Consider the following 26,189-nt stretch of genomic DNA (forward strand, 5'->3'; position numbering starts at 1 on the left):
GGGCACGCATGGCAGGCAGCTGTTTCAAGATGGCTAAGAGCGCATTGCACTGCCATTATGGCCGTGGCCCTATTTTGCGGCGGCATATTCGTCTTAATGAGGCAATAGCTGGTACACCTTTGTGCTGATGTTCTATTCTGTTTTACTTTTAACATAGAATTGACCAGGCTGCACTGGCTGGGTGCAACATCCTTGTGTTAGATCAGATCCAAGGAGTTGGGGATAACTTTGTCCACGACGATGCCTTCATGTCCACGATAACACCATGACTCATATCCGCCGAGTTTTTATCTTATTTTTGTATTATGTTATTTTATTTTCATTTTATTTTACTTTATTTAGTTTATTTCATTTTTTATTTTGTTTATTTTTATTTTTTTATTTTATTTTCGGCATCCCTGCAGAAGGGTCTTGGCCACGCACCTGCAGACAGAGCGCCCGCTGTGGCACGCGGGCATGCAGAGGCCTGTACCGGTTTGTCGGACCTGGAGGTTAGACGACTGCTCCATGGACGGTGACTGTGGGTCCAGTTATCCACCCCGAGACCGTGTCCCCGGGGGGGGGGGGGGGGGAGCTGGATCGAAGGGTCTATTTAAAGGTAGACCGTGCCCGCGGCCCTGACGCCGCGGACGCTGGTTGATGCAGCGTCAATCCCGGTGCAGGGCGATTACTCGGCAGTTGCTACTATCACCTGCGAGGGAGCGAGTCAAAGGAAAGCCTACCGCAGTCATGCTGAAACCGAAGACCTCTCAACAAGATTGCAAGCGTTACCAGTGGTTGGAACAAATGAATGTACCCACTTCAACCCCGCCATTGGTGTGCGTGGTTATTGCCTCTGTGAAATTTGTTCTGATAGTCTTCGATCTTGATAATGGCTTACATATGTATGCTATGGAGCGGCTTTTACAAACTATGCAGTTGTCTCATGTATGTAATAGAAGCATAAAGCAATTGTAAACCAACAGTGCAGTTTTGTAGGTCTCATTTGCTTCAACTGGTCAGCTTTTTTGTGTGCACTGTACAGTGCGAGAACACGCTTCGGCTTACAATTCGTCTTCAATATGGTTGAGGTCCATAAAAACTGTAGTGCCTCCAAGTGGCTGGTGTATACTGCCGATTGCCTTACAGTGATTTTGATCCATCTGTCTTACTTCCCTCTCAAAATTGGAAGGTAGACGGCTGGACTGAAAAGAAAACAACTAAATATGAAACAACTGAATGAGAAACCACATCTCTGCTCCACCACTTTTTATTGCATTGTCAGGTAGAACATCTCGTCGTCAAGCAGCATAGTGATTTGTTCGGCGTTGATGATCGAAGCCAGCTTTTGGTTACCGACGTGGGGCCGATGTAGCAGGCAGGGCCGTTATGATGTGGCTTGAAATGCCGCTTCAAGTGTACAGCTTCTGGCTACACGGGTTGAGTTGACGTGCGCCACTTTTCGAGGCCGCCACGGAAGCCCCCGACCGCAGGGCGGCTGCAGGCTGGAGAGCAGCTCTTCAGTCAAGCATGCTCGACACGGCCTGTATTGTTTTGGTGGTGATTGTTGTTGGACCATCACCGCCGTCGGTTTAGTTGGCGAGCGTCAATCGTCAGATTTTGAAACTGTTTCATCGAAAATTTGCGTTGAAGTGGTAGTTTGCGCATTTCAAGGGTGCTTCGGAACGTGGACGTCTAGTAAAGTCGCCACGATTTGGTGTGCTAATATGTGACCGATTTGCTTTCATTGACCGATTATTCACAGATAAACCCTAGCCTTGTTCGCTTGTAAAACCTTGGATTAGACATCAAGGCAGAAAACGAAATTATTGCAGGTTGTTGTAGAAGTTGAAACACCCCTGAATAATGTCGTGCAAGAAAACTAAACCAGAAAAACATGAGTTTTTTACCCAAAAAATCATGCAAGAACATAAAATAATCAAGTAAATAGGACTTATCGCGAAGGTTCAGAACTGGCGAGCTTAATAAGCCGTCCTTAACCGGGCATCGCGGTTTCCATTGTAGTTGTTTGTTTTATCTGTGAAACATGTCTTAGAAACTTTCTTAAGAATTTGCGTAATTTTCAGCTCCCATTTTATATGTTCTGCTTACAATAAATATCCAGAAGGCGGGGGCAAAACATCGTTGGGGAGTGAGAAGTCGGACATTGGAGAGGCCAGTGGCCCACCCAAACGGTACAAATCGACACCCGTGCTTTTAGCACTTGCGTGAATCAGTATGGATGTGCGGACAGTCTGAATTTGGGGTACTTTCAGTACTGAGTGTGAGCCAGTACAGATGTGGTGATAGTGCTGAGTTTGGGACACTTTCGGTAGTGAATGTGAGTCAGTTGGGATGTGAGAATAGTTCTGAATGCGCTGTCTGTGCCGAGTGTGGGCCTGTCCTGACGTCAAGTGCAAGCCCACTTCTGAAGCACCCCTTCATGAGTGGGCCTGTCCTGACGTCAAGTGTAGGCCCACTCCTGAAGCACCCCTTCATGAGTGGGCCTGTCCTGACGTCAAGTGCAGGCCCACTCCTGAAGCACCCCTTCAGGAGTGGGTCTGTCCTGACGTCAAGTGCAAGCCCACTCCTGAAGCACCCCTTCAGGAGTGGGTCTGTCCTGACGTCAAGTGCAAGCCCACTCCTGAAGCACCCCTTCATGAGTGGGCCTGTCCTGACGTCAAGTGTAGGCCCACTCCTGGAGCACCCCTTCAGGAGTGGGCCTGTCCTGACGTCAAGTGTAGGCCCACTCCTGGAGCACCCCTTCAGGAGTGGGTCTGTCCTGACGTCAAGTGCAGGCCCACTCCTGAAGCACCCCTTCAGGAGTGGGTCTGTCCTGACGTCAAGTGCAAGCCCACTCCTGAAGCACCCCTTCATGAGTGGGTCTGTCCTGACGTCAAGTGCAGGCCCACTCCTGAAGCACCTCTTCAGGCTGCCACACGCACTAGTCAGTTTGACGCTATTTCTTGGCCAGCATATGTTCATTCATAGTTGGTGGTCTGTCCGTGATCATATGGCCGCGAGAACGTTTTGAGCACCTTCGTGTCTGCTACAGAAACAAGATGACAGGCAGGAGCAAGTTTTTCTCTGCTCTTCTGTCAGCACTGTGAGACCGCTGGTGACGAAATCCTGTTTCAGATCTCCAGAGGCGTTTCATTGTCTCAAACGTACCGTCAGCAACGAGCCGTTTTTTGACACGGCTCTAGCTGAAAACTGAAGACACTAGCTGTGCTCTAACCACACCTGATCTGTTCTTTTTCCGACATTCATGTTGCACAGCTCGCAATGTCGCGCCCATGGTTTGACTTGCTGACACTTAGAACATCATGAAGTTAAGACCTCCGTTTTTGTTATTGCTAAAGTGATTCCCTACAATCGTTATTCTGTGCTCATGCATCACCTTTATCGGTCATTTGGAAATAAAGCAACAATTGGATCGATCAACGGTCGATTGGAATGCCTGGTGATAATGCTTTTAGTTTTAGGGTATATCGGCACCTGCGGGCATGCTGCGCCGAGGAATCGCGGAATATAATCATGTTTGTCACATTTGTGCGGAAATGATTCTGGCCTTAGCGTTGTTCGGACGAACGATGATACCCGGGTGGCAATTTTGAGAACGGCAACCAGCAAAGGAAGTGATTTTGAGCAAGTTTCTTTGCCTCCTTCATGTAACATTTTGTGTGGGAATTGTGGTGGATGGATGCTCAGCAACGTCGGGCCTCAAATTACAGTTGAATCGTATCCCCCCCAATGCTATGTCGGGCGGTGCAGTAGCCAGAGGGTTGCTTAGGTAAAATTGCGCTGCCTTGTAGAATAAGTAAATTTTGGGGAAACAGCCATCCAAAACCCCCAACCACCCTGACGTCTCCCGAAGACAAACGAGAAGTTGCGTTATTCTCTCTTGCACCGCAGTCCTATCAAGCTAAAGACTTTTCGCGGTGACATCTAAATATTTTTGACAACTGAAAATATGTGTGCGTGTTTTCATCACACTTAGTAGCTGATGTGTTACCTGCTAAACCGAAATACGTCACCAATTCAGAATGTGTAAGAAGAAGTAACCGTAGCCGAATGCTGGTCGGAGCAGATTCAATCATTACCACACTTTAATTCGCACGCGCGCATTTTCCAATCGCTCCCCAACATCCCCACGGTGTGCTAGCCGGTTCAGCTAGCAGGTTCGGCCAGCCGAACCTGCTGCTAGCCAATTGATCAGAGGCCAGCTAGCTAGCCGGAAACCAACCCTGGTCTATGTAATACCGTACACGGCTGATGAAGTAACTTTTTTACGGTCTCGCCACCGGGTGGTCATTTCACCCTCATTTCCCGTGTCCAATGCGGATGAGTTCTGGCCGGTGAGTGACACCGTTTTTTGCGCGGGGGTTCGATACCGGACGATTCTTATTGGTCCGGTCAATGACATTTTTCCGCGGCAATGGGCCCTACCTGAAAACCATTGGGATTTTGGATGTCCGGCTGCGGCGTCTTGACACCTGTAAGTTAGAGGAAAGCGTTTGCATAGGGCAACACTTCCACTAGTTTGACGTCCACATTTGAACGGCACTGACATTACAACGACCGCTTGCCTGGCTGTCCTCGTTGGGTGCAAAGATACTAACTACTCTGCTGTATCATATTTCTGAGGCATGAATCCTGTATTTCTTTCGTATAACTTGGGGTTTATCGGCCACTGGTAGGAATCAGGAAGGTAACTTTGGCAGGTCGGTTTCGACAGGTAATGTTACATGGCTAAGCCGGGCCGACCAAAATTCTACTGTTCTACTGTTTCTACCGTTCTACTGTTAATTATTCTGTTAACTTCTACTGTTCAGTTGAAGTTTTCAGGAACGAACAATAGGAGAGATGGTCTTTGTCAAAGCTGAACGGACAAACGGTCTGGACTCTTAAGGTGAGCAGCTTCTTTTACGAGAGCAAAAACCTTTGCGAGCGGAAATATTTTTTTTAGGAGAGCGTCAACGCAAGCCGTACTACACTGACAGCACCATCTGTAGTGATGCCGCATTGGCTTCGCAACCTTTGAGACCAAAATAATTAATCAAGGCATGCATTGGCGGTTATATTTGTATTATCGCATATAGAAAACATATAAAAGATGACACGTTGCAAGCATTTTCTCTTTCTCAACTGGCTGCAGAGTATTTGATCAGTTTTATGGGTGAAATAAGTAACACCGGGCCATCCACTGGTCTTTGGAGATGAGCTAATTGAGACTTTGTCAGGGCAATGAAAATTAACGATCATTGCCGTATTTTTTCATGAAAAATGGCCCTGAAAGAGCAGTGACAGTCACGGTTCCAAACCACGCCAACAGCTACAAACGTTTGACATCAGAGGACGGCACCAAGCTGAAAATATGAGTCATTGGTCGTGAAGGGCTTCAGAAAAAGCATATATTTTCTTAATATCGCACCTGACCCCCTGCATGACCATTCGCAATGTAGCCTGGAACATAAGGGACAATGAAGACACATTGTGGTTTATGAATTGCGCACTGAATGTCTGAAAGACCGGTAGATGGCAACAGTGCACTATAGTGGACAGGCTTGAAAATAACAATTTTGGGCATGGGAATGCAGGCTGGAAACACAGTGCGCTTTTTAAAATCATAAGTGGTGGGTTATCACAAAATGGCGGTTACAAGTTTTACAATTTTTCCATCACACCTTAGTGATTTGTAAATCAGGATGCGCTGCAACGGAAGAGAGGCGGCGTGAAAGCATGGAAAGCCCGGAGCACAAATATTTCAGTTTTTTTCTTTTAGCTCATGTTATTGCCGACAACCACCATCCGTCATAATTGCTGGGTGGTACTCAACAGTTGTGCTCATTGCGGTCCACCTCAAGGTATTTCCTGATAGCAAACGTGTCGCTGGGAGACTGAGATATGCACTAGTACAGCGAACCTGTCCCTTTCACCGGTGGGTTCATATAACGTGAAGCCGGGTACGCAGTTACATGAGCCTCACGTTACGGAAACTTAACAACTTATGAAGCGCTAATGTGGAAGTGTTCTAAAGATAACATTATGTGTACTGTCCTTGGTGCTGCCTACACAAACCCTTTACTTGCCGGTCTTACCAATTCGTGTGGTACTATTGACAGCCTGATAAACACAACTGGTGATCTTGTACAGGCCCCATGAATCACATATCTACCGTTGCTGCCTGCATACATGCACGTTGGTTACTGCTGTACCTTATTTTGTTCCGTCGGATATGTAGCAGATATATTATAAAGCGCGTTTTGTCTGTTTTAGACAAGTAATTCTGTGCTTGCTGGGTTACCTGCTTACACCCTCTGTCTATATTGGGATGAGAGGGGGATGGGGTGTGGATTAGTTTGCTTTCGCGATTGGTTGCTGTTGTGGCATGTTTTATTGCATAGTTTGATCCTTTTAAACTTGAGCTTCATTTTTTCGCGTGATTTCCTCGGGCATGGCGTGCACTGCCCGGGCTTGCACACCGTGCCTTACATTAGGCAAGGCGTCCTGCCTGCACCGCTCACATTTTGCATCCCCAGTCCCAGGCCTACCCGCTGCTGCTCAGTTTAAGCCCACTTGTGCCGAATGAAATCAGCTTGGTTGGCCAACAGAAAAGTCCTGCCGATCGTGCTTGTTTGTTAACATCCGGCTCCAACAATCAGCCGCGCCACAAAAAGTCTCCGGATTCTATTGAACGACCCGAGAAGTACAATCAGAGGGCTCCAGCCCACGTAGCGCTCCGTCTGGTCCACTCTCCCCCCCCCCCCGCGCTTCTGCCCGGCCCACTGCCTCGCGCCTCCGTCCAGCCCACTCTCCCCGCGCTTCCGTCCGGTCCGCTTTCCTCGAACTTCCGTCCGACCCACTCCCCCGCGCTTCCGTCCGAGAAATTCTGCCCGCGGTTCTGTCTGGCCTACTCTCCCGCACTTTCGTCCGGCCCATTCTCCCCGCGCTTCCGTCCGGCCCACTCTCCCTGCGCTTCCGTCTGGCCCACTCTCCCGCACCTCCGTCCGGCCCGCTCTCCCCGCTCTTCCGTCCGGCCCACTCTCCTCGCGCTCCTGTCTGGCCCACTACCCCGCGCCTCCGTACAGCCTGCACAGAATTTAATATGACACAGTTCGCGTCGGAAGTTTGGCGAGTAGGCGTGCAGGTAGGTGCGGCCATGTGACGTCCGCCCAGCCACCCACCTCAGCTGGTTTAGTCAGCCTGTGCCCGCGTCTTTCATTCTGGTCCATCTGAACGTGCCGCTAACGTCAGCAGGAAGCCGTTCGACGGCCGCAGTGCGCGCGGTATGTCTGCCAATGAGTTCCACACACAAACAAGATAGTTTTGCTTACGTCACCGCTTTAGTTGTACGGGAAAGTTATTCCTTTGGCACACGCCACAGCTGTGTTTTTGCTGCAAAGCGCGACTGGAGCCGTTAATGCAGCACAAGAGCTATTAATCACTGAAGGCAAACAAAGAAAAAAGTTGCTTGGCTTACTTGTAGCATGGCAAGGAAGCAGCGCCCGTCGGGTCAGCGCCAGCGGCCTACAGCCGGCTCTGCGGACTCGGAGGCCAGCCTGATGTTGTCTGAGAGCCATCCTGTCGTACGGAGCGACACACACGCGCCGACAGCCAGTGACGGCTCCCGATGCAGCGCCGGCTGGCGGAATGGCACGGCTCTATTCAGGGCCGCCGAGCGGTTGTCAACGGTGACAAGAAGTGCTTTCTGGCAGCGAGTGGTTCAGCACTACCTTCGGGCCTTTCAGGTTTGGAAACGACGGTCTCGGGCGGGCATTAATCACTTCTTTTGCTATATTTGTGCTTGTGTCTACCTTAGGGAACAGCAATAAAATCCCTCGTGTATATCTCAGTCAGAGCATCGCACATGACATGTGGCCATGTCGTACTCTCCGGACCAGCTATTGCTGGCCAATATGACAGCAGTAATCCATCTAACAACAATGGAGTCAGGTCAACGATGCACCATGAATATAGCGTGTAAATTGATGCGCGCTTACTTGCTCATTCGTTTCCAATCGCTGTGCCTCATTTGGTCAAAGTGACAGTCTGTACTCATCCGCAGTTCAGAACATCCCACTGCGCACTGCTTTTAAAAGCTCTGTAAGGAGCCGCGCTGTGAACACTGTGGAGTTTGCTGGGAAACCGACTCGCTTCAAAATCCTAATTGCCCCCTCGCTGACCCGACTGGCTGAGAGCCACCGCAATGGCACGGACGCCTCCGTGTCTGTATCGCGTAGTTCATGCAGAGATGCCCGGTGTCAGTCAGGGCAAGGGGTTCTCTGAAACCGCAGCGACTCGACGTGATCCGTGTGAAATGGATGCTTCGCTGAGCTGGTGACGCCCCGATAGCCTTCTGATCTCTTTCGAGCCGCCTGCGTGTGGGAGTGGGAACCCTGGCGTCACTCGACATGATCGGTGGGAAATGGATGCTTCGCTGAGCTGGTGACGTCCCGATAGCCTTCTGATCTCCGCCGAGCCGCCTGCGTGAGAGAGTGGGGACCCTGGCGTCACTCGACGTGATCCGTGTGAAATGGATGTTGCGTTGAGCTGGTGACGCCCCGATAGCCTTCTGATCTCCGCCGAGCCGCCTGCGTGTGGGAGTGGGGACCCTGGCGTCACTCGACGTGATCCGTGGGAAATGGATGCCCGCTGAGCTGGTGACGCCCCGATAGCCTTCTAATCTCCGCCGAGCCGCCTGCGTGTGGGAGTGGGAACCCTGGCGTCACTCTTCTGCGCACGTCTCCGGGAAAACAAACACGTGACAGGCGGCGCATTGATGTGACAGATTTGCAGCCAAAACTATTATACGAGCATCGTTTGTCATTTTCTAGGAAGGCAGTCGGACAATTTTAACGGTGGGCACAATCAGAAGGTTTTCTAAGGGTGCCAACTCCGAGTCTTGGTGTTCCAGTTGGAACCAGGGGAGAAACCTGACCTTGTGTGAAGCAAGCCATTCACGAATCATCCTCCTGGCGACGAAACAGCCTGGTATCTCCGCACGCAACCAAGAGGCATCCCCACATCCCAGTACCTGCTGGGAAGGCAGCCTCACACCCTTCATGTGCCCGGAAAACAGCTCGACAATCTGTCACATTGCGCCCGGGAGGCAGATGGCACCCCGTACACCAGGCCGGTATCCTGCATGTGCCTGAGAGCTAAAGTAGAACTCCAACACCTCCCCGGGTGAAGGTCGAGAGCTCCTGTAGCTCCGCGGAGCCGGCCCGGCTTCCCAATATACGACTTTCCAGCAGGCAGCCTGATGTTCCTGTACGTAACTGCTGCGCGGTCTTACACTGCTGTGCATGCCTGGGAGACAGTGCGACACCCCTGCGCGTGGCCGGGAGAAGCCCGGACGCCGGCCAGACTGATGCCGTCGGGCGGCGGCGACAGCCAGTCTGGTGTCAGACCGGACGACGACAGCTGTCCCAGCGTCACGAGGGGCCATATGGCTGTGATTATTCTCGGCCGGGAAGGCATCTGTGACCGGGCCGCGGTGCCACCGGCACTCGGCAACGGATCGAGCGGCGATCGACTAAACAGACGACGCGTCGCCGCCCGCCCCGCCCCCGCCCCACCGCCGCCTGCCGCGGGCTGGCGACAGTTCCCGAGCAGGCCGCCGGGCGGGGAAGGCGTCCGGCGCAGCGGGCTGGCGGCAGCTCCCGAGCAGGCCGCCGGGCGGGGGAGGCGTCCGGCCCGGAGGGCTGGCGACAGCTCCCGAGTAGCCCGCCCCGTCCCCACTCCACCAACGCCTGGCGCAGGCTGGCGACAGCTCTCGACCAGCCCGCCGGGCGGGGAAGGCGTCCGGCCCGGCGCCGCCGACCGACGGGCAATAAAACGCCCGGCGGGCTGTGACGTCACGCCGGGTGCTCAGCGCCGGCCGTCGCCGGAGCCGGCCGGTGCAGGGGCAGCGGCCGGTGCGGTGCAGGGGCAGTGACGGGCGCGGGGGCAGTAACGGGCGCGGGGCAGTGACGGGCCCGAGGGCAGCGGCCGGTGCAGGGGCAGCGGCCGTCGCCGGAGCCGGCCGGTGCAGGGGCAGCGGCCGGTGCAGGGGCAAGGGCCGGTGCAGGGGCAGAGTGACGGGCGCGGGGGCAGTGACAGGCGCGGGGGCAGTGACGGGCCCGGCTGGGAGCTCGGATGGATACGAGACCGGACCAGCCGCGCCCGGCATCGGTGAGCAAGGGGAGACTGCTGAGGCTGCTGGGGCTGCTGAGGGACCTCAACGGTCAGCGCGGGGGGTGAGGCTGCTGGGGTCCAAACAGGGGCGGGGAATCGGAAGGGGGGTGAGGCTGCTGGGGTCCAAACAAGGGCGGGAATCGCGGGGGGTGAGGCTGCTGGGGTCCAAACAAGGGCGGGGAATCGGAAGGGGGGTGAGGCTGCTGGGGTCCAAACAAGGGTGGGGAATCGCGGGGGGTGAGGCTGCTGGGGTCCAAACAAGGGCGGGGAATCGCGGGGGGTGAGGCTGCTGGGGTCCAAACAAGGGCGCGGAATCGGAAGGGGCTGTCAGCCGAGGATTAGATCGAGACTTGTGGTGCGGCGTCCCTCTGGAGACTATCCCAGAAGTCAGTGCGAAGAGAACGCGACCATGCGACTGGCAGGGCCCATTTGGTCTGTTAGGCTCACTGCGATGTGATTTAGCAGACCATGTTATGATGTCATATTAAGCTCTGAATTACATCCTTGAAGTTAAAGGATGCATTGCGCACCACGTCTAATTGAATAAGTTGTAGCAGCCATGGGTCTATAACATAAGTCTAATATAATAAGTCTTACATAAGCGGCATTAGCATGCACTTTGTGATTACGTGCCGTTATGGTTGGTTGACGAGGCTGATGAATTTTTCGTGGTGTGTTCCTCGCGCCGACAAAAATTTGATTGACATGTAGCGTGTAAGGTCACAGCGACGTGAGCTGAACTTTGTAGGATTGGGTTCGTAAAGGCCTTATAAGATGATAGATGAATGGGTACACGGGCCAGCATTTGCTCTCATCGTCGAGGCATTGTGTCAAACTTTGTGCGTGGGAATGATACGGCGCCTTTTCCCAAAGGGTTGGAGGTACGCAGTTTCGGAAACCTTCCATGAAAACTTCGGGGGATACTTGATGATAAAACCCTACGTAGATTAAACAAGAGCTTCCATTAAACGTGTCCAGAAATTCCGACGAACTCAAGCTGACCGACGTTCAATTTCGAGGTCCTTATTGCTGCAGTCGCGCTGTTACAACTCCTCGGCATTCACTCGGAAGAAGTTTATCTGTAATGTCCGTTTAAAGACGTTCACCATGAATGCTGAACATCGGTCATGACGTGGTAGGCGAGACAGACCAAGGTAGGCACACTCTCACCGTGTGTGGTCCGGCGTGCACTGCTGACAGCTTCACCCGTGTGCCGGCAGGCGGCGCAGGAGACGGTTCGGTTAGAGGGTGACGTCATCACGGCCAACGGGTCGGTCATTTTCTCGCCGGATCACCGCTCATCGCAGAGTGACGTCACCAGCGTGTGCAGCTGCCGCTGTCAGCTCTGCTGTCCGATGCTCGGCCGACCCAAGAACAGGTCAGTGTCAGAGCCCGGCCTTTAACCTCAGAGCCCCGCGCCTTTAACCTCTGGTGACCTCGCCGGCGGGCCGGGCCGCCTCGGGAGCACGCGAGGATGTCGTCCTCGCTCAGTGGCGTGTCGCGTGCCTGGCGGCTGCGAAGTCCTCGCCCGCGGATTGGCTTTGTTTGCGCGGTGTCACCCGATCCCGTGGCCGCGCCGCCGTCTCGCTCGTGGCCCGCGGCGTAACCGAATTTGTCGACCAGCCGGCGTGTAACGACAGCGACATCCAACGCAACGGAGCAGGCCTGGCAGCGAACCGGCTGGGGGATGAGCCTGCCTAGTATTTTGTCTAGCGTCATAGTCGCCGCCAAAGTAAGCGGAGCATGTGTGTTGGGCTTTTCAGTACAGCATCGAACAGCTGAGGGAGCATTGCCATGAATCGTTAACGAAGGAGCGCCCACAAAGTCTTAGAAGTGCGGACGGCCGAACTTCGGAGTGCAGTTCACCATTCTCCCCAACTTTTGTGGAGTTCATGCTATACCGAGGCTGCTTTATCGCCCGCAAGTCGGCGAGAAATTCTGGCAAAGTAAGTAAACACATTTAGAAGCCTGAATCACCGGAATTATTCATTTCATGCATTCTTAAGTGTCATGCCCCGCGGGAGCTGACTCACTTAAGATAGCCTCGAAATTGTCGCGCGTCGAGGATGAATTTTTCGCAGTTAAAGCGAGATGACTCCCATATTTCAAAATAACTAACAAAGATTTTAAGAAACCGTAACGGATTTAAAACGATAGAAATTATGTTTTCATGAGTGCAATCGAATTATTTGCCGTTTCTGCTTTGCTGAGGGATTGACCAATTCACTTCAAGTGATTGTGGCAGCATTTATGCGCCGTTTAAACACTTTCGAGTTACTTGTGGTGAATGATGTGCATCGTTAAATGCTCCAGGCAAGATGGCTACGTACAATAAGTATCTATCCCTCCGAAGAAGGAGTCAGGTGTTGATATTAAGCACAGCTTCATGCTAGTGATCAGACAAGATGTGATGAATTTGAGCTACATGCTGAGAATCAAGCAGGGGATCACGATGAAATGGAAGTACATGATGAAAATCATGTGAGACGTCGTGAGTGGTTAGGACTTTATGCCAGTGATCAGACAGGACGTGATAAATTTGAGCTACAAGCTGTGGATCGAGTAAGGCGTCGTGATTCGTATGAGCTGCATGTTAAGGATCCTTCATGACGTGGTGATCGGTCAGAACTCCACGCCAGGGCTTACTGAGGGGATTGTAACGGATTATAACTCCATTTTCGGGATCGTACATGGAGTCGTAATCGGCTAGAGCTGCATGTTAAGCATCATGCAAGATGTAATTGGCTAGAGTTCCATGTTAAGGTTCATATAGAACATCCTGACCGGCTCGAGTTCCTCGTCATGGATCAAGGCGCTGCGATCAATCAGAAGTCCATGGTGGAAATCATGATAGGAATCAAACGTGGCGTCTTATCTGTGTGGCCTCGTGTCAATGGCGTGCCGAAGAGCAGAGCCTGCGGGTGACCAGGTCCAGCGGAGCCGGAGCTTCTTAGAACCGGCGGTGATGAGCTCATGTCGATCAAACCTTCAATTGAGGGTGACACGGACACTGGACAGGAAAGGCACCGTTCGATCAACTCGCCGAGGTCGAGTCATCATGGTTCGAGTGGAGGGGGGGGGGGGGTTGATGACTGGACGGGATCGATACTGGTGTAGTTAGTGCGGCTCCTCCCAGCAGCTGTCGGGGTGAACGGTGCTGGTGGTCCCCGCAGCCGCCGAAGTGAGCAGTGCTTGCCCATTCCTGCAGCTGCCGTGGTGATGGGTGATGTCCGCCCGTCCAGCCGCCGAGGTGAGCAATGCTGCTCATTCCGTCAGCTGCCGAATTTGCCTACGCCGGCAATTCGGTGCTGACTCGTGCCGTGCTGGTTACCCAAGCGTAGCTGCTGCTGTGGGATAAGTGCCGCTTTGGTCGTGTGCTGGTTACCCAAGCGCAGCTGGTGCTGTGGGATAAGTGCCGCTTAGGTCGTGTGCTGGTTACCCAAGCGCAACTGCTGCTGTGGGATAAGTGCCGCTTAAGTCGTGTGCTGGTTACCCAAGCGCAGCTGCTGCCGGGTGACCGGCGCCGCTAAGGTCACCAGACGCTGTGCTGAGAGGTACCGTTCATTTGCGCACAGCTGCTGACTGCGTGAGGTTGGAGCTCCAGGTCGGCGCGCGCAGACCTCCTTCCCTCGGCGGCTGACCGCCCGTGACGGATGCGACGCGCCGTCGAGCGGAGGCCGCGCCCGCCTCGCCGTCTCCGCCCACGGGATTGGCGGTCGGCTGTCAGCGGCGTATCTGGGTTGATTGACGCCGTATTGTGCGCCAGGAGCCGAGCGAACGCGGCCTGCGGTTGGCAGTCGGGGTGCTATTCCGGGCGCCGCTATCGCCGCACTCGCGTCTCGCGTGTCGACGCTCGTGATTCCGGCGCGGACGGCGCGGGACGTCGGCGATCACGGCGCCGCCCCGGGCTCACGACGCTGGTGACGGGCCCTGCAGGTGTCGATGCGGAGCGTGCGGTGGCGCTGACGGCGGTGCGGCGGCGCTCGCCATGTGACCGGCGGCGTGTCCCGCGCCGGACCAACCCTGTTTACCCAGCGGCCGGCGCCGGCTCCGACGCGAAATAGAGGCCCACAGCGCTCCTAACGGACGCAAACAAGGCTTTGGCGGGCGAGCCGGGCGGCTCTCTGTTCCGCCCTCACCAGCCGCCTCAGCCCGTCGGTCATCTGTGCCGAGAGGAACTGCGCCGCATTTGGCCCCGGCCTGTCCGCCCGGAGAGCTGCGCTGAGAGCGTCGACTCCGGCGACGCTGCCCTCGTAGGGAGCTGCATGATGTCGTCCGACCCCGCGACATGGTCTGACTCGGAGCTGGAGCCGGGACCGGGACCCGAGCCAGTCGCTGAGCTAGGACGCTGAGCCGAAGCCAGCGTCGGACCCTGAGCTGGGGCATCTACCCTGGGCCGGACCAAAGCCAGAGCCAGCCCCGAGTCAGCGCTAGAGTAAGGCCCTGGGCTGGGATATCTAGCCCAAGTCAGACCAAAGCCAGATCCAGCCCCCGAACCAGCGTCAGAGTAAGACCCTGAGCTGGGACATCTAGCCCAGGTCGGACCAAAGCCAGAGTGGGGCCCCAAGCCAGCGCCAGACCAATGCCCTGAGCTGGAACGTCTAGTCTAGTAAAACCAAAGCCAGGGTTAGCCCCCGAGCCAGCGCCAGCGCGTGGCCCTGAGCTGGGACATCTAGCCCAAGTCAGAACAAAGCCATGCCCGGCCCCTGAGCTGGGACCCGAGCCCGATTCTGAGAAGAGACCATGTCAATATAGACTGTTCACCGGACGGCACTCTGACGTGCTGTGGTGGCATCACTTTCATTTCCGTCTATACTTAGTTGACCAGCTGGCATTCTAGAATTCCGTGTACGTGCTCAGCCGCCGACAAAACAACGATCGCATGTCACCATGACGCCACCTGCATGAACTCACCACGGAATCTAGAACATGCGGCTCGGCTCATACGTTTGTGTATTAATTTGCTTGGCTTTGTCCGGGTTTTCCAACGCCACTCGGTACGTGTGCCGAGCCAGCAACGAACCATGAATCGATTGGACGTAACTTGCGAGCCGAGACATCTGTCGGTCACGGCCCACAGGATTGCTCGTACGCTTTCCGAGCGTTCTCTCGAGCTAGCGCGTCCAGCGCCTGGGTTGATGATCGCCCGCTTATGAGATGGCATCTGACGCGCCGTTTCGATGGACGCCTATCATTGCCTCGTCTCGCCCAGCCCGGTATCATTGCATCGTGTTTTCAGCGCCGAGCCCCAGCAGTGGTGCGGCTGGCATCCGTGCACATCTAAGGCCCGCCTATGGTCAAAACAATTATCTCGTCCGTGATACTGGTACCTGGCCTCAATGCTTCCGGCAAACCTCTAAAGCCCACCGTTGTTCCCGGAGTGGATAGGTCTGGAGTTCACCATCGCACCGACCGCCGTTGCAGTGCGGGTCGGGCGCTCCCAATCCCAATGATGTAAGAAGCATTACAGGTTTGGCAACGGCCACCTTGATTTCGATTCCGTTGCCCCCACTGCGGCATTTATCTTTTGGAAGACGCTGTTTCGACAGGTTTGCCACCCCAGCTTTCTTCGTCACGCGCCTCCCGAAGTCCCAAAGCCAACTTTTCGCTCCCATCTGGTGCGGCGCGGCGGGCGCGGCGACCGGCAGTCGAGTCAATGGCGACCACCAGCAGAATACATCAGTCGACCGGCAGCCCAGTCAATAGCGACCGGCAGCCGAGTCAATAGCGACCGGCAGCCGAGTCAATGACGACCAGCAGTCGAGTCAATAATGACCGGCAGCCGAGTCAATGGCGACCGGCAGCCGAGTGCATGGCGACCGATAACTTAAATCAACGGCGACCGACAACCGAGTTAACGGCGACCGGCAGACGAGTCAACGACGACCAGCGGATTGAGTCAACGGTGATCGGCGGTCGAGTCACGGCGACCGGCGGTCAAGTCAGCAGTAACCGACAGCTCGAGTCAACGACAACCGGCAGTCGAGTCAACGACAACCGGCAGTCGAGTCAACGGCTCGTGGTGACGCTCCACCAGGACGCCGCGCCACGCTGTTTTTGTCGCGACGCCAGCTGCAGCCGAGCCCGGAAATGGAGCCCCGATCCGAGACTTATACTGGTCAAAGCAGTCCATTAAAGATCGACATTGAGTTATAGTCTCAAACAGACGTCCACTGGCAAGTCGATGAAAGCCGGGACCTACTAGTAAAGGCGGTGGGAAATGTGCGCGGCGATTCCCAGCAAGGAGAGTTTGTGGATCAGGCTCACCACGTGCCTGAGCACCCGTCCGGTGAGCCATATTGGACACCACCACGAGAGAGCTGTTCGATGGTTGTGTACTTATTTGCATAAATGTGCGTGCATTTGTTCCACCGCATTGGTGAAATTCAAATCCAGATCTCGCGGAAAATATTACCGAAGAGCACCGAAGATTACTAGGCAGGATGCACGGAGGCAGGTCGGCGACCGTTGCTGTCACCCGGTCTAGCCCAGCCAACCCCGGTCAGCCAGCTGTGAAGGCTGATCCAGCCCAGCCAACCCTGGCCAGCTAGCTGTGAAGGCCGGCCCAGCCCAGCCAACCCCGGTCAGCTAGCTGTGCAAGCCAGCCTAGCCCAGCCAACCCCGGCTAGCCAGCTGTGAAGGCCGATCCAGCCCAGCCAACCCCGGCCAGCCAGCTGTGAAAGCCAGCCTAACCCAGCCAACCCCGGTCAGCTAGCTGTGAAGGCCGGCCCAGCCCAGCCAACCCTGGTCAGCTAGCTGTGAAGGCCGGTCCAGCCCAGCCAACCCTGGTCAGCTAGCTGTGAAGGCCGACCCAGCCCAGCCAGCCCCGGTCAGCCAGCTGTGAAGGCCGGCCCAGCCCAGCCAACCCTGGTCGGTTAGCTATGAAGGCCGGCCCAGCCCAGCCAACCCTGGTCAGCTAGCTGTGAAAGCCGGCCCAGCCCAGCCAACCCCGGTCAGGCTATGGGGCAGGCTATGGTTCTCCGATGTAGGACCTCGCGCAGAGGTCCGACTTGGACCGCAGTGTCACGCAGAGCTCCCTCTCGCCACTCTGAGGCAGAACATAACAAGGTTTCGCTATCTGTCACCGACAACTCCCGTGTTGTTAGAGGCCAGACGATAGAGTTTTTTATTTATTAGTCATGTAAGATTTAAAACGCTCCCCGATAATGATTAGTAAAGGCAACAACAACACCTGCACAGTGTTGCGACAAAGTTTGGAGGTGCTAAGACATTCTTAAGGCTACTTTCAGCACACCACACACAAAAATGAACTGCATTCACACGTACACAACTAAGTTTCATGACCTCATAAACCTTGCCGCCAGTTTAAAATAAGCCGACGTTCTGATGCGTAGATCAAAAGGAAGATAAGTCTGCAAGCGAACGAGATGACTGCAAGCGAACCCAACTCCCGTCATCAGTTATCACGCGCGGAAGAACTTTATCAGTGTTCTGATGAGTGCTCTGAAAACGGAGTCCACAGCTAGCCTGGAGCTGAGAGGCGAAAGACAGTGGCTCCCTCATCCCTGGTGATGCGACGTTTTGAAGAGGGGTGGCGGGGTCCGTGCGGCTGGCGGGCAGTGAGTCAGCCAAGTTTAATTTGCACGTCTGATCTATGAACAAACCTCCCTCCAGGCCCCCCAGAACAACAGAATAACAGAACACAACAAACCCTCCAGGCATGATGCATAATTTCAACGTTTTTATGTTCTGTGCTGTTTAATGTTTTTGGTACTGCGCATTTTTTCCAGGAACAAAGCCAGCAATTCCTCAACGGTACGGTACGTGCGAGATAGTAAGGTTATTTGCAGGAATAGTCTAAAAATAAAGTCTACCATGACGTGCGTAGGCCTGGTCGGCTAGGATATCATACTAGTTGTTAACAACGACAGAAACGTGAGAGTATATGGCAAAACTCCTGTGGAAAATAAAGCAAAGATTCTTTCACCGCTCCCTCGCGCAATGTTCTTGCCTAAGAAGCAATCCTGCTCATGTCACAATTTTGGCAAGAGTTCAAGGCGATCAGTTTCGCCTTATAAGTGCAGTGGCGTGCGGTGACATGGCTAGCTTGGCGAAGCGCATGGACCAGATTCCCACCGTGGGCGGTCACGGGACACGCCGAAGAACGAGGCCGCGACGCCAGAGGGGCACGCCAAAGAACGAGGCCCCGACGCCAGAGGGGCACGCTGAAGAACGAGGCCCCGACGCCAGAGGGGCACGCTGAAGGACGAGGCCCCGACGCCAGAGGGGCACGCCGGAGAACGACGCCCCGACGCCAGAGGGGTACGCCGAAGGACGAGGCCCCGACGCCAGAGGGGTACGCCGAAGGACGAGGCCCCGACGCCAGAGGGGCACGCCGAAGGACGAGGCCCCGACGCCAGAGGGGTACGCCGAAGGACGAGGCCCCGACGCCGAAGGGGCACGCCGGAGAACGACGCCCCGACGCCAGAGGGGTACGCCGAAGGACGAGGCCCCGACGCCAGAGGGGCACGCTGAAGGACGAGGGCCCCGACGCCAGAGGGACACGCCGAAGGACGAGGCCCCGACGGGTTAGTTATGCAGTAAAGGTTCGGACGGAGCCTTAAAAAAGGACACTGGTAAGTGAAGAAAACAAAGCTGCTTTAGGCCTCAGAAACAGCACTCAACGAAAACGTCTCTTCTGGACAGCACTGTCCCAGCTATGTGATGTAAGGTGAGACCCGGAAATGCGTACCCGGACCCATGGTGTGAAACAAGCCGCTGATGACGTCACAGGGACACCAGGGAGCCAAGGGCATTACAGCATAACGGGACAAGTGCAGCGGTCTAAACAAAATACAACCTCCAACGTGCCCCCACGTCCCAGAAATACAACCTCCAACGTGCCCCCACGCCCCAGAACTACCACCTCCAACGTGCCCCCACGTCCCAGAAATACAACCTCCAACGTGCCTCCACGTCCCAGAAATACAACCTCCAACGTGCACCCACACCCCAGAAATACAACCTCCAACGTGCCCCCACGTCCCAGAAATACAACCTCTAACGTGCCTTCACGTCCCGGAAATACAACCTCCAACGTGCCCCCACACCCCAGAAATACAACCTCCAACGTGCCTTCACGTCCCGGAAATACAACCTCCAACGTGCCTTCACGTCCCAGAAATACAACCTCCAACGTGCCCCCACACCCCAGAAATACAACCTCCAACGTGCCCCCACGTCCCAGAAATACAACCTCCAACGTGCCTTCACGTCCCGAAAATACAACCTCCAACGTGCCCCCACACCCCAGAAATACAACCTCCAACGTGCCTTCACGTCCCAGAAATACAACCTCCAACGTGCCTTCACGTCCCAGAAATACAACCTCCAACGTGCCCCCACACCCCAGAAATACAACCTCCAACGTGCCCCCCCGCCCGATAAGTACAACCTCCAACGTGCCACCACGCCCCAGAAACCTGCAAAGTAGGGTCGAAAAAACTTTAAAAATCCAAATGATGGAAAGGGGCCTGTAGATCACACAAAGAAGCTCAATCATCAAAGCATATCATCAACACCATACTATGGGCCATACCAAGTTCTTACATTAGTCCTAGCGCTCTCACTCTGCATTAGAAACCGCAGTACTTGATTGCCTGGGATGGTAAGACATGACTCATCCTTCGCATCAATAATGATTCAACCGGCATGACATATTTTTGCCGTATAGGCCCCCCGCCCTGATTACTTGGTACCTCTGATCCGACATGTCCCTCACCCCTCCTTCCCTGGGGATATTTTAGCCAGGCCACGGACGTCCCGAGAGACGGAAGTCTGTTCCACAATAGCAAGAGCTGTGGAAAAGTTTGTTTGCCAGGTTCCAACAATCGATATCGTTCGGATGCTGTGCCACGTGCGCGTCTTCAGAGAGTGAAGACATAAGTCGGCAAAATTAGAAAAAGGAGGTCCAGGGTGCTCCAAACTCCGATTGGATTGATCGCGTTTCCAGAAACATCTCGGTTACCACGCCTGTGACTGTGCAAATAGCCTGAAGATGGTCTTCGAGGTAAGAACAGAACCATTTTCGATTGCTAGACAGGGTCTGGGGTCAAGGAGTGCTTCTCGCGTCCTTCACCTCACACTCATGCGACCAGCTCTTCCGGCTGCACAGCCAGCAAGCGCGAGAACCCACCACAACGCTGGCTTGTCTTTAGTTCTGCATTCCACTCCCCGCTCGCCAGCTGCTCAATCTCGCATAGGCTCAGGCGCTAGCAGCAAGAGGGGCTGCGTTCAATGGGGCTCAGAAGTGGATACCGTGCGATCGATTCAGTTCGGCCACATCAAATTATCAGACTGAGTCAGAGCGGGCCATTGAGACGGAACTGCTGGTACAGCTGGACGGTGGAGCCCGGCTGGACTGGTGTGGTCTGAGAGGAGAGCCCGGCTGGAATGGTGTGGTCTGAGGGGAGAGCCTGGCTGGAATGGTGTGGTCTGAAGGGAGAGCCCGGCTGGAATGGTGTGGTCTGAGGGGAGAGCCCGGCTGGACTGGTGTGGTCTGAGGGGAAAACTGGCCATGACGTGCATGTGCTGGTTGTATCATTAGTCGCTCATGTTTTATAAGATCGTATATGTATCGCTGGCGTTGCGTCCCATTTGCAAGTGTTACGTGTTCTGTGTTTATTTATGTGATATGTACCGACGGGGCGCTTGAATAGCCACTCACTAGATTTCGCCAAGTTTCGCAATACTAATAATAATAATAAGAATAATAATATAATATAATCAGAATAATAATATAATGTAATAAGAATAATAATATAATATAATAAAAATAATAATATAATAATCATAATAATAAACCCCGGCTGGGCTGGTGGTTGCTGGAGATATGACGCTGGAGTTTAGGCATCTGGGAGAAGGCCCGCCGCCTGCTGCCGCAGGCGGAGGGGCCCCGTCGAACTGTATGCTCCTGTCTGGAGTCTGCTGGCGGCCGGGCGGCCCCTGTTGCGCCAGCCCCCGTCGCCCGTCCGGAGGATTCCTCACGGCTCATCAGCGTCTGCTGGGCGTGACGGCGGCATGTCCGCTGGCCGCCATCAGCGGCTCATTGGGACGGCCGCTGGACACGGTCCGCGGCCGAGTGGCGCCGGCGCCGCCGCCGGCGGTCCCGGCCCGACCCGCCGCCGCCGGCGGTCCCGGCCGTCCGCCGCCGCCGCCGCCGCCGGCGGTCCGATGCATTCCTCCCGTGCTGATCATTCATTAGATTCTAGATGGTCTAGGCGATCACTTTTTGAAGGGAGAGCTTACACTATTTGTGACTGAAGAGAAGTATATGCGGTTGTCTATAGACAGGTTGTTGTGTGACACGGGAGGAACCACTGCCGTGTTCACATAAGACGGGTTGTTGTGTGGCACGGGAGGAACCACTGCCGTGTTCACATAAGACGGGTTGTTGTGTGACACGGGACGAACCACTGCCGTGCTCACATAAGACGGGATGTTTTGTGGCACGGGAGGAACCACTGCCGTGTTCACATAAGACGGGTTGTTGTGTGACACGGGACGAACCACTGCCGTGCTCACATAAGACGGGATGTTTTGTGGCACGGGAGGAACCACTACCGTGCTCACATAATACGGGTTGTTTTGTGGTACGGGAGGAACCACTGCCGTGCTCACATAAAACGTGTTGTTTTGTGACACGGGAGGAACCACTGCTGTGCTCACATAAAACGGGTTGTTTTGTGGCACGGGAGGAACCACTGCCGTGTTCACATAAGACGGGATGTTTTGTGGCACGGGAGGAACCACTACCGTGCTCACATAATACGGGTTGTTTTGTGGTACGGGAGGAACCACTGCCGTGCTCACATAAAACGTGTTGTTTTGTGACACGGGAGGAACCACTGCTGTGCTCACATAAAACGGGTTGTTTTGTGGCACGGGAGGAACCACTGCCGTGTTCACATAAGACGGGATGTTTTGTGGCACGGGAGGAGCCACTGCCGTGCTCACATAAGACGGGTTGTTGTGTGGCACGGGAGGAACCACTGCCGTGCTCACATAAAACGGGTTGTTTTGTGGTACGGGAGGAACCACTGCCGTGCTCACATAAGACGGGTTGTTTTGTGGCACGGGAGGAACCACTGCCGTGCTCACATAAGCGCAATGGCGCGGCCATGGCTGGAGCCCGGACCCTTGACGTGTGAGCCCGAGCTCCAGACCACTCCCCCGTTCCCTCAGTGCCGCGCATGAGGTCAGCGGTGCTGGCTGGAGCGATGCCGGCCGGCCGCCGCGCCTGCTGTCCAGTGACCGCGTGTCCGGCGTGTGTCCCCAGGTACACGGTGAAGCGGCGCCGGCCGGCCGCCGCGCCTACCGCCCAGTGACCGCGTGTCCGGCGTGTGTCCCCAGGTACACGGTGAAGCGGCGCCCGGGCCGCATCTCGCACCTGCTGCCGCACAGTATCGCCCTGGAGACGCTCAGCCACACGCAGACGGCCGAGGAGATCCTGGCCGACTCGGAGGGCGACGCCCACAGCCTCGGCAAGCGCGTCTCGGTGTAGCGACGCCGCGCGGACCCGGCGCCGCTCGTCACGCGTGGTGCAGCCCCGGACGGCCGCGCCGCTGGGCAGCGCCAGCGTCGGCACGCGTGTGTGGACGTACAGTGGCGCAACGGTCCACGCTACCAGTGATACAGCAACTCAAGTGATACCCATGTCGGCTCAAGGAGAGGCAGCGAGGGCGGCTCGGTGGCGGCGGCGGCGGTGGTGCTAGCGCCGCTCGGTCGGCGCGTCCAGTTTGGCCGCGCGCCGCGCATTGTTGTGGACCGGCCTGGCTTTCGTCGCCGGCACAGCGGCCCGGATCGATTCCGAGCCTCTGAATGAGAGGGCGAGAGTGAGAGAGAGTGAGAGAGAAAGAGTGGGCGCACACTAGCGGGCACGGGCAGGGCGGCAGCAGAGGGAGAGAACGGCACGCCCGAGGTGGCGAGGCCTGGCGGCAAATGAAACAGTAAATGAAAAAGGATGATAGGGGAAGAGAAAATAATGCCGATATACGATGCGTTGCGAATCTGGGTAGGACTCAACGGCTGCATGCGGGCGCGAGTTATGCGGATGGGAGCTCGGTGAGTCTTGAAAGCATGGCCACGTCAAATTTACGTGTTGGGTCACGCATGGCCGTCGCGAGGCCTGGCGCTAGCTCGAAGGGCTGAGCGCAAAAATTCAGCACCGAATCAGTTTTTCGGCTATGTAGTAGCATGCGACTAAATCGAGCATGTAAGGATGGTTTCGCAACTGTATCGTTTTGTATGAGGGCCAGAATGACACTGATGCGCGGGAGCTTTATCAGTTATTCATCATTCGCACGTTAGTAGAAATTCGACGGAACTATAGTTGCCACGTCTCCACACTGCCCTTCCTTGCCTTTTCTCCAGCCCACGTACTCTAAAAATGCAAGTGAGGAGATAGAATAGTGTAGGTAACACGAAGTTGATGCTACTTCAGATACGAGCTTTTTTATTGCAGGCATTTAGATGAGTTATCTAAAAGATGACGAGTTACTGAAAAACCGAGTCGGATTATTCATCTCACGCCTGTATTTCATTTCACAGTGGCCTTCGTTCATTATGAAAGTGGCTCACCCTTGTGACATGTAACGCTCAAACGTGATGGCTGTACGGTCAGCGTGCGCAGAGAAGTGCGTTGTCAACAATTTTTGCATTTTACTTACCGTGCGATTCGTTTTTATGTGCGCTTTATCAGGGTACATTTTTATTTTATCGATATCTTTACAGCCAACTTTAAGTTCGGGAAAGTCATATACCACGTCCGCTAACGTAAGCACAACCCGCATGTTTGCACGATCACATGATAAGCGCGCCTACACGCAAAGTTCTCAAAACCAAACGTCGAAAGGAACCGTGCCCCCTGTTGAGTTCATGCTACGAACCGCCTTCCAGCTATGGGCTTTACACCCATGCGGATATGCGGCGAGTAAAAATGCCTTTGCAACTGCAAAATAACAAAATTTCGCCGGCGGGATGGAAGTGGGCCAGACACTTGGGAGCGTGGGTCGAATTTGGCGACACGTAACTCGATCTCGGGCTCGGCGGGGCCCCGGAGGTGGCGAGCGAGATTGGCCAGCCCGGCCTCCGGACGAGCGGCCCGGAGGAGGCCCGCCTGGCACGGCCTCTGGCGCCGGTCTAGTGTGCCGCCAATCGACCGACGGCCGACCCCCAACTCCTCTGTACAGTGCACCTCACATCACGCGGGAGAGAGAGATGGTGAGCGAGAGAGAGAGAGAGAGGGAGAGCGTGAGCGGGAGAGAGTCGTTTATCATCGCATGAGCTACTTTCTCCTATTGGATCGGTGTCGGACGCCATCAATATCTGGCCTGCGTCATGTTGTGACCACTGACGGCCGTGCTAGTTCGGAAGCAAAGCTTGCCAAAGCGCAGATCAAAACTTCCCGTCTCGCGTTGCTGTGCGGCCCGCACGGCTGGAGGCGTCTCGCGTTGCTGTGCGACCTGCACGGCCCGGGACGTCTCGCGTTGCTGTGCGGCTCGCACGGCTCGGGGCGTCTTGCGTTGCTGTGCGGCCTGCACGGCTCGCGGCGTCTCGCGTTGCTGTGCGACCTGCACGGCCCGGGACGTCTCGCGTTGCTGTGCGGCCTGCACGGCTCGGGGCGTCCTGTGTTGCTGTGCGGCCCGCACGGCTCGGAACGTCTCGTGTTGCTGTGCGGCTTGCACGGCTCGAGGTGTCTCGCGTTGCTGTGCGACCTGCACGGCTCGGGACGTCTCGTGTTGCTGTGCGGCCTGCACGGCTCGGGGCGTCTCGCGTTGCTGTGCGACCTGCACGGCTCGGGGCGTCTCGCGTTGCTGTGCGGCTTACACGGCTCGGGGCGTCTTGCGCGCTTGCCACTGCGGGGCAGGGCTCATTCTGACGAAATCCTGTGGTAGCGCCGAGTGTTCTGAACACTCCGGATCAAGCCACGACGCACGGCATGGCGCGTAGTTGCGGATGAGCGGGGTCGGTCATCTTTACCTGGTACACTAGCGTCCAAATGTTGTTATCATCGAATACTTTGACTGTCGTTCGGTCACGAAGGTGAGTACCGCACCAGCTGCTCGCGGTATTACGTTACGGCGGCGGATGGCAGGAGGCCGCGGGTGCGACCGGCGGGTCGACCTCCTGGTGCGAGCCGGTTGCGACCGGCGGGTTGACATCCTGGTGCGAGCCGGGTGTGATCGGCGAGCCGACCTCCTGATGCGAGCCGGGTGCGACCGGCGGACCGACCTCCTGATGCGAGCCGGGTATAACCGGCGGGTCGACCTCCTGGTGCGAGCCGGACCCCGCCATGTTTAGGGGCGCATGGAGGTCGGCGCCTGGTTTGGTCTGGTCTGGTCTGACTCCGGTCCAGGTCGGCGATGAATGATCTTCTCTTATTACCAATTGTTATCGCCACATTAATTGTTTGTAATATAGTCTTCCTCACGACGAGCTCTGCCGGTGTTTGGACAGCGCAGCTTCGAGGGACGCTTGAGCTGAGTGGATGTGAACAAAGCCTGTAACATCGCGGCGTGCCAGGCACCCGTGTGAGATTGGGACGAGGGGGGATTTTTGTACCCCGGTCTTTATCAGGTAGTGGTGTGGGTTCAAATGGGCTACGGATGACACGAATGAGCTGCGGATTTTTTAAATTGAAAAAACTGCAAAAAAGTAATTTTCAGCCTTAAACCAGATCATAATCCATCTTCGAAATAATGTTCTAATGCACGGCTTCGATGGAATGAGGATAACCTTATTTGTCACCCTAGGCACAACGTGGCGGATCAACGCCCCGACACGAGTCGGGAACTTATGGTGCTCTGCTGCAGGTTCTGGAGAGCAGGTCAAGCATTGGGGAGTGAGTTGTGGCCGCGTCTCGGAGCGAAAACTCCGTATATCTTGAGCGAGCTGTTGTAGAGCGTGTGTATGCTTCCAAGTGGGAGATTATGCGTCTTTGTTGCCCTTACTATTGTCCAGTACACGCCAAGAAATCCATGCGATTAAATTCATGCAGGGCATTCACTCAC

General features: G+C 55.3%; 1 protein-coding gene across 1 annotated transcript in view; it reads left to right on the plus strand.

Moving 5' to 3' along the window:
- LOC119103209 (two pore potassium channel protein sup-9-like) overlaps nucleotides 1–22,681 on the plus strand; it is a 64,252-nt gene extending 41,571 nt beyond the window's left edge. The window contains 2 exon segments of the mRNA XM_037226654.1: nucleotides 11,379–11,536; nucleotides 22,531–22,681. Of these exon segments, the coding sequence (XP_037082549.1) occupies nucleotides 11,379–11,536; nucleotides 22,531–22,681 (309 nt within the window).
- The last annotated feature ends 3,508 nt before the right edge of the window (nucleotides 22,682–26,189 follow it).

This window comes from Pollicipes pollicipes, unplaced genomic scaffold (genome assembly GCF_011947565.3).
Source record: "Pollicipes pollicipes isolate AB1234 unplaced genomic scaffold, Ppol_2.1 Scaffold_5724;HRSCAF=6776_pilon_pilon_pilon, whole genome shotgun sequence".
NCBI lineage: Eukaryota > Metazoa > Arthropoda > Thecostraca > Pollicipedomorpha > Pollicipedidae > Pollicipes > Pollicipes pollicipes.